Source organism: Arachis duranensis, chromosome 3, assembly GCF_000817695.3.
Source record: "Arachis duranensis cultivar V14167 chromosome 3, aradu.V14167.gnm2.J7QH, whole genome shotgun sequence".
NCBI lineage: Eukaryota > Viridiplantae > Streptophyta > Magnoliopsida > Fabales > Fabaceae > Arachis > Arachis duranensis.
The window spans coordinates 95,721,634-95,730,388 of record NC_029774.3 but is presented as its reverse complement, the minus strand read 5'-3'; the positions used below and the strand labels follow the sequence as shown (position 1 = coordinate 95,730,388).

Genomic DNA, 8,755 nt, shown 5'->3' with positions numbered 1-8,755 from the left:
AGTTTGGCGCCAGTGTGCTGAAAGAGAAAAGCTTCCACGTGAATTACATCAAATCTTTAGGCTTTAATTCAATTTTTTTTTTGTGTTTTGAATTAAGAAAAGATATTTTTAGGTTTTAGAAATTTTATTTTACATTAATAAGGATTAGATATAAAAGGAGAAAATATCTTAGCCTAGGGTCCTTTCTTCTTCTCTCTTCCGTACTTTACACTTTTTTCAACTAGAATTCTTTTGCATCATGAACAACTAAATCTCCATTGTTAAGGTTAAGAGCTTTGTAAACAAGTAAATAGAACTATACGAATTTAAACTATAAAAATTAAATCCTAAATTCCATTATGCTTGAAATTTTAAGGAGCTTTATTTTTATTTTGGGCTAACAGGGAGGTTTATAAGGTAGGGTCCACTGATGTTGGGTTGGATCCGTATATCATTTGGGTCAATAGTCGAAGCTTATTTCCTGTGGTCTGGGCCTTCATTCTTGGACCTGGATACCTTCATGATTTCATCCATGGAAGAAGTTCTACGAATCATGGATTTTCATAATGGGCCAAACTTCACGGCTTTATTTTCTTTTCTCTTCTTTTGTTTTCTTTTTCATGTTGCTGAGTAGATTTCATCATTAATCATTTAATTTTCATGATATCATAGGCTAAATTTGCGTCTCAGTGAGGAGTGAGGACCGAGGAGATAAAACGAGGCATCAACGCATGCCTAAAGTAGCTTCTCACATTCTTGTGACTTGTGAGTAGTAATACCAAAACAAGTAACAAAGATTCTTTCTCAAACTCACACAGAGACAGGCGCCACGAGCCACTAAGCACAACACCCTTAAATCATCACTGCCACAGTTAATCAAAGACTTTTGAGTCTTCTCTCTCTCTCTCTCTCTCTCTCTCTCTCTCTCTAGACCCTGGAGTCATGCTTGGGACCCAAACCTCTGCATGCTTTCTTCTTTGTGGAAAGCAACCATCATTGGACTTGGTGCTCTATTTTCCATTAACATCCCCACTTATTCATTAGACGTCTTTGCCTTAAAACACTTATCTCCATTGCTTCTTTGCTCTTTTCGGTAGCTGCATATAGTGTTGAATGGGATCCTTCATCTCGTTCTTGATTTTCACCTTGTGTTGCTCCTCGTCCTTCTCATTGGTGCATAGCTTCGACAACACTGCGAGCGACTCACTCAATTCATTAGTCCAAGATTTCGCTTTACGATCATTCATCAAACACAGGCACCGCCATCAAACCGGTGCCGTCTACGATGCTCTTCTTCCTCGGAACCTTTCTGGCATGAATGCATCGGTGGTTCGCCTTCGAAGCCGGAGGCTCTGGAGCAAAGGTGCGAACTTCGGTTACTTTAGGATCCCACCAAAAACAGCGTCCATTCCCCATGTGAAGAGGTTGGCCATTGTGTACCAAGACTTTGGCAACTGGTCTTCCCGCTACTACAATTTGCCAGGCTATTCACTGATCTCTTCTGTTGTTGGATTCATGGTTTTCGATGCATCAAATGTAACGGACACAAATGTGAGGAACCTCATTCTCAACACAATGGGGAAACCCATATCTGTTATATTCCCCAATGTTACTTTCATGGGTGGCGTCATTTCAAGGGCAAGGTGTGTGGCCTTCCTCTCCAATGGAACATTCCATCTTACCGAGATGGGCTCCCATGGCGTGTGTTACTCCAGAGAGCAGGGTCATTTCTCAATTGTTCTGCCTCTGGAGAAGAAGAACAGGCCATGGTATCTGTGGCTGATTGGCTTTGTGGTTGGGTTTTTCGGGTTGATTGCAGTGGTTTATGTAGGGGTTCTTTGTTTGAGACTTGTGAAGGCTAAAAGAATTCAGGACATGGAAAGACAGGCCAATGAAGATCTGGTTCTTGAAAGTAGATGGGTTGGCAACAGTAAAATGCCTTCTGCAGCTGTCACAAGAACTCAGCCAGTTCTTGAGAGTGGTGTTCAGTAGTTTTTGTTTTTGTTAGTATTGGTTCAATTACTTTACTGCTTTTCTCTTTGATAAACAGGGATCTTCTATTATTATAAGCAATGAAGAAAGCATTTGTACCTTCATCATAACATGAAATTCCGGTTTTCTTTTTATACTAAGATCATACTACCTTGTTATTACTCTCTTCACTGTCTGGCACTATACTTATTTTTCGCCATGATAAACATGTATTCGATCGTCAAGGAATCATCAATGCCTTTCCCCTTCACATGAACCAATTTTAATCTTATCAACCAGTCTCATCTCAAACAATATGTAAACTGTAAGTCATCAAATTTAATAAATTTAGAAAAGGAATGTAAAAACTCCAATTCAGATACTACCTAGCAGAAGAAACAGTCAGAAAAGCAGTCCTTGACACCTAAAAATTGCCCAAAGAAAAAGTAGCTGAAATTTTTTTTGAAAAGAATCAATCTTGCCCAAGCATGTGATTTTGGGCAGAAGAAAGCTGAATTTAGACGAGGAGAGGAGCATGTGCACAAGCAGCTCAATTTTTCTATGGAAGCGAATCGAAATAGTCCGAGAATGCAACAATTTTGTGTGTTTATTGGTACATTGTGGGTCCCAACTCCCAAATATGTATATAATTATGGGGAATACTCCCACAAAGATGCTCTAAACATCTTTTTTAAAAGTCGTTGACATGTCAAAATGTAATTGGTAGTATTTCTTAGAACCAGATGAATTTGGATGGTTTACATAATTCAGTCTGAATTTATAATTCAGATCAGATTTATATAAATCGTCAGATTTTTATTTTTCTTTTTTCTTCAAAACACGATGTCGTTTATCATTTCTTTCTGAGCTCTCTCCTTCTCCTCCCTCAGTGTCACTGTCATTGAAGCTCTCTGTCATCTCTCTCACTGTGGCTTACTGTTCTCGCCTCCGGTCTCTCTCATTATCTCCCGTGTCGCATTCAAGCTTCTCGTCGTTCTCTCGGTTCCAGTCTCTCTCACCGTCTCCGGTCTCGCACTCAGTTGCTCGGCTTTCTTGCTCTCGTCGGCGGCGGCAGAAGCAACAGGTCCTGTTGCCGATCGTCGGACTTGTCACTATCATCTTCTTGGTTCGACTCTCGGCGTTAGCTTCCTCCTCGCCGTTAGCTTCCTCTTCGCCGTCAACCTCCTTTGCGCAACCAGAAGCTGGTCCCACCCAACCTAGAAGATCTGCATTGATCTCCTTCTTCCTCGAGCCAGAGGCGCTGGTTGCGTGGTTCCGTTGATCGGTTCTTCTCCCTTATCGCAGATGCTATCCATCTTCTACTCTCTTGCAACTCCCCGTGCCCCAAATAGTCGTCTTAGGTCCCATTTCTTCTTTCCATATCGCCACTTCTCCTTCTCTTGCTTAGTTTAGTTCATCTTCTTCCCACGGTTCTGTCCTTGTTGGTGCTCCGGCGACGCAGCGATTTAGATGAGGGACCCGACGATGTGATGAGAGAACTCCGTTTTCCAATATGCGACTTGTCTCCTCACCGTTTTCCACCCAGCTTCTGTCTCCATTAGCCTGCTTACTCGCCTTTGCCTGGATCTTCGCTGGCGGTGATGTTGTTTTGTCCGAGATCCATCGTTATTTTTGAAGTCTGGTTAACACTCAGTTTCTCAGCGGCATCATAATTCCAATTGTGTAATGTTTTTTTTGTTAGATGTAATGGATTAATTTTAGCTCACTCGATTTTTTTTAAGCATAAACGGTTCGAGCCCAATTGTATTTGTCCAAAAAATTGTTTTCTATGAAAGTAAAAAAATCGCTTAAGGTTCACCAAAAAAAATCGCTTAAAATGAATTAAATTATTCACAAATTTGGTTTTTTCATAATAATCGGTTTGAATGAACCAAAATATAAGTGAGGACACTTGTCAAATTCTCATGCATAGTCTTTAAAAAAAGTTATTTTGGGTGTATGTATGTAAGTGGTCTCCTATAATTATATAGGTAATGTTATAAATCCAAGTCTTTTTGTTACTCAAAGTGTAACAAAATTAGTCTAATATAATAAAAATTAGTTATAACTAGCTTTATTCTAAGTCTTATTATTTAATTTAGTTGGACTTTGATTCATAAAAAGACTTGGATGTGAAACATTATTATATAGGAAAAGTCTTGGGAGCTAGCAACTTTGTTAAATTCTGAGACCAGCAAAGAAAAGTGAATCATTGGATGAAATGTCACATCAATCTCATACCATTAAAATCTCATACCATTAAAATCATAACTATATATACATGAAGAACTTGTTCTTCTATATTGTAAGTTATAACTTGTAACAAACTACCTGAACAGTACTAACTAACTAAGAGACTAAACAGCTAACCAACTTAATTTAATACATATCTTCATAATAAACACATTCTTAGTCGTTTCTCTTTCAAACATTTATACCTCGTCAATTCAGATATCATGTGGGTGTATATTTATCAAACAGGAATACTAAGATTCAAGCAACTATACTATTCGTTTTATAAGTGTTTAAGGCACCTAAACAGTAATGCTTTCTTGCTTAGACATTGATAACAACATACTGCACCTGCATTCTACATTAATGATATGATGTTAAAAATGACGACAAAATAAAATAAAGAACGGACGTGATATTAATACTGGGTTGATTTGTGTCTCAGTAATACTTTATCAGCATCAGTGTATATAACTAGTGCCATGTTGATATGATAGAAGTGGGGGGAAAAGCACAAAAGTTGATGATGTATTTAACATGCTTAGATTAACAAAGGTTTATTCTACCATGATATTTAATAGATTGATGACTGATTTTTTGTGTCCATATAACATGATTGATTAATAAAATTTAAATTGTCATCAAAATAGTTTATTGATGTTTCTAAAATGGCAAACAATATGGGGACAACAGTACTGGTCAAAGAAAGATTTTATTTAAAAGACTAACAATAACAATAATAAGCTTGCAGAAGAAGCAATGGCACGGTAGATACTAATGTCGAAGACAATCTCAATCCAGAACGGCAGATTATATATATATTCAGGAGCAACGAAACAAAACAACCAAAGTCTTCAAGCAGCAACTTGTCCAAAGAGTAGCTTTCGGATCTGCAATAAGAAGCAAGAATATTTATTAACTGTTGATTAAAAAACAAAACAAATAACAGTTGATCTATTTCTGTTTGTGTGTGGGGAAAATTTGATGATAGGCTACCACGAGATGTGCTAAACATAAGACCTTGAGGAAGACCAAATAACTACCTCAGGAAGCTTCTTGCGGAATACCACATCCAGTCGTGCATCAAGTGTATTTTCACACACAATCTTTCCATCTCGAGAAGCTAACACCACCCCACCAGAGCTGAACACCAAGATATACAATTAGGATCAGGTATACTGAAACTGATATCTCAATATCAAAGTAGAAGCATAACTAATACAATTTTACTTTTAGGAACCATCCTCAATAAGCTACAATTATAGAAAAAGTAAAAGCAGGCCTGACGTCAAGAGAAAGAGGGAACAATATGGAAAAGAAGAAAGGACCTGACTGACAGAGCAAGACAGTTATTTGGGATTGATTATAAATTGAACATTACCAATAAGGTTCATGGGAATTGTGATGGCTGGGTGCAGGTGGAAGATACACCTGGTTGTCAACAATGATCTCAGGTGGATGAACTTTTGCTTTGTCAGCATACTCCTGTGCAGCTGAGTCCAGTACATTCTCCACCAAGTGCTCATCTTCTTTCCGACATCTCAATAAGACAGAAGGTTCTTTCAACCGTAGCAAACTCTGTCACATTCACATACACTGCTTTTATTATATTTGCACTCTGCATACTTGCATCTATTAAGTATCCAATAACATAACATTGGATTGGAATATGTAAATAAGCAGGACATGGAATTTAAGCTAACCTGAACAATGAGTTCTTTCAGAAGGTTTCTATACTCATGATGATTGCGACTCACACTTAAAAGCTCCTTGGATGCAGCATCTTTCATGGAACTAACCACATCATCTTGAGCTTGAAGAACTTTGATCCGAGAAGCATTCAGCTGCATTGAGTACTCACTGCAACAAAAACATTGTGCCCCATCTTAAACCATCCCAACTAGCACTAATTTTACAAGTCAGAATAATGGCAATACTGCAGGATAGAGTACATTAGAACCCCAAACAAATTACGCCACCAAAACTAAAACCCTCAATCTCACCAATTTTGCTACAATTTTTCCTTCATATAATGTCAGCAATAGCCTCGAATTCAAGTAACTAGCCCCCCAAAACAAAAATTAAAACAAACCTCTAGCTGTATTATTGCACAAGATCAAAATGGAGGTAATGTTAATTATTGATGTCACTGAATAGCAAGACAAGGATCTACTATGGGCATAAATCAAGCTTTAGCAGTAATCAATATGGTTAAGCATGGTGCAATCATAATGCAAATATCCTTAATTAATGTGTGAACATATAAATTAGGGCGAGAATTGCTCTCCATAATTGAATAGATAAATGACTAAGAGACGAAAAAATCATAGGGATCGAGAGAAAAAAGAAAGAGAGGGTAAAAGGTATGGAGAGTTAGTTACATCTTCTTGCGAACTTCGACTTGCTTCTGTTTGCGCTCGTACTCTTGCCTGATCTTCTTCTTCTCTGCTTCAACTAACTGCAGCTTCTCGATGTTGAATTCCTGCAAGGGAAAAAAAGGAGTGAAAATTGCGATGGAGTAGGAAAAGCAGAGAAAGAAGCAGAAGTAGGGTTTTGAGGCGGTTACTTCTTCGGCGGAGACAGAGATCTCGTTGGCTTTCTCCTCAGCTTCCTGACGGATGAAGCGGACCATCTGCTGGATTTGCTTGGAGACATCTGCGTCGTTCATTTTCGCTCACAAGTCACAACCTACTCGATGCTTCTTCCAATTCTATTGATACGCTCTCTCCTTATGTCTTATCCGTCCTTCTTAATAAGTGGGACACCCTCTCCTTCTCTTTTTAACTCCCGACTATTCCAATTACAATCTACTATACACTTCAACAACTCAACTTATCAATCCCTCTAAAATAGTAATATTCAAGTTTGGGCGGATTGGAAATCTACGCACACTTTTTAAGTATTTTCTCAACAAAATTATTTTTTGTTTTTTACTCTTTGTGTGCTGTGTGGATATCATTTTACAAAAACCTCTTTTATTTATTTTTCTTAAAGTGGTTTTTGTTTTCTCTGGGTTTAAAATGTAATTCATTGTTAATTTTTTTTTTCTTTTTTTCCTCGGGGTCTTGGTAGTTATGTTGAAGCCGTTGAGATTGGAAATTTACGTCTCCGAGCATTTTAATCTATTGCACTTGCTAGGGGGGGCTACGGTGATCAGAGGCATATCTCCAATGCTTGGAGTGATATAACAACGGAGACCGAGTTTAAAGCCTAAACAAAAATGGCTTCCTTTCATTTTTCGCAAGAGCAATGCTAGGGGCAGCAACATTTGTGATTGGTAGCCATCAACTAGCTATTAATAATGATTTGATGGTGTGAGATTGGTGTGAGATTTCATCCAATGGTTCACATTTTTCTGCTGGTTACATGCTGGCCAAAATGTAATAAAATGGTTGGCCCCTAGACTTTTCCTATTCGCAATGAATAATGCATTTGTGATTAGACCATAGTACTTTTTTCGGTTTTTCCTCACGAGTATCTAGCATAGTAGTATTAGGACATTCTCCATTTAGAAAAGAGATTCAAACTAAAATTAGAGATATTAGAGAAATTCTTCGCATACAAGCAATTAAGGCTTGTAAGCCTTACAAGTCCAATTAAAACTAACGCGCTTCGAACCGTTCTTCTTCCTCTTCATCTTCTTCTTCTTCTTTTCTTTAGTTTCTTGCCTTCTCTTTCTCCTTCTTCTTTTTTTTTCTTTAGTTTCTTGCCTTCTCTTTCTCCTTCTTCTTCTTCTTACTGCACGTTCTTCTTCCTCGTCTTCCTCTTCTTCTTTTTCATTTACGTGCTTTTCTCTCTGTTTTCTTTCTTCGTTATTCTCGATTTCCATTGTTTTTTGACATCAAACTCTGAAATCGTTTTTGAAAAAGAAGAAGCAGCAGAAGATGAAGAGGAGAAAGAGAAAGAGTTCTGAATTATACATAAGGTGTACTTCAACAAATTTTGGGTGTATTTCTTAAATCCTTTGGGTGTAGTTTTGTAATCCTTTGGGTGTATTTCTATAATCTTTTAGGTGTATTTTTATAATTGTTTGGGTGAATTCCTATAACTATTTGGGTGTATTTCTGTAATCCTTTTAGTGTATTTCTGTAATCGTTTGGGTGTATTTTTGAAATTCCATTATCTTCAAAATGATTTCAAAGCTTAATTTCAAAAACTGTGAAAATCGAAAAAAAACAAAGAAGAAGAAGAAGAGTCGTTCATAATACATGGTGAGTGTAGCGCTTTAAAAACAGGAAACGGTTGAATAACGCATTAAAAAGCCCGTATGTGTAGCAACTTGTAAGACTTGTAAGTCAAAAGAACTTGTATGTGTAGCAGGCCTCACTATTATATTATATTTAGTGTAAAATATATTGAATTATATGTCAATCATTTAGTATTATATTTAGTTTAAGATAAATATAAAAATTGAAGGGTAGTTTTGAAATTAAAAAAATTAAATAAAAATATTTTTAAAAAAGAATGTTATTAAAATTTCAATCCTTAAAATTTTTAGTGTATATATTCTTATTAAAGACATTGATGAGACTGAAATTTTGTATCCGAATTAAAATTTTAACTCCAGATTTTA

At 37.0% G+C, this 8,755-nt stretch overlaps 2 protein-coding genes across 2 annotated transcripts; one reads left to right on the top strand and one right to left on the bottom strand.

Moving 5' to 3' along the window:
- The first annotated feature begins 1,092 nt into the window (after positions 1-1,092).
- Positions 1,093-1,971, top strand: LOC107479818 (uncharacterized). The gene has a single exon (XM_016099918.2). It carries the CDS (start codon positions 1,093-1,095, stop codon positions 1,969-1,971), a length of 879 nt encoding a protein of 292 aa, XP_015955404.1.
- A 2,831-nt stretch (positions 1,972-4,802) lies between these two features.
- Positions 4,803-6,993, bottom strand: LOC107479825 (V-type proton ATPase subunit E). The gene is made up of 6 exons (XM_016099925.3): positions 6,749-6,993; positions 6,564-6,664; positions 5,886-6,042; positions 5,564-5,760; positions 5,226-5,325; positions 4,803-5,072 (listed from the first exon to the last, which is right to left on the bottom strand). Exons 1-6 carry the CDS (start codon positions 6,848-6,850, stop codon positions 5,037-5,039), a joined length of 693 nt encoding a protein of 230 aa, XP_015955411.1. The 5' UTR covers positions 6,851-6,993; the 3' UTR covers positions 4,803-5,036.
- Positions 6,994-8,755: the final 1,762 nt, after the last annotated feature.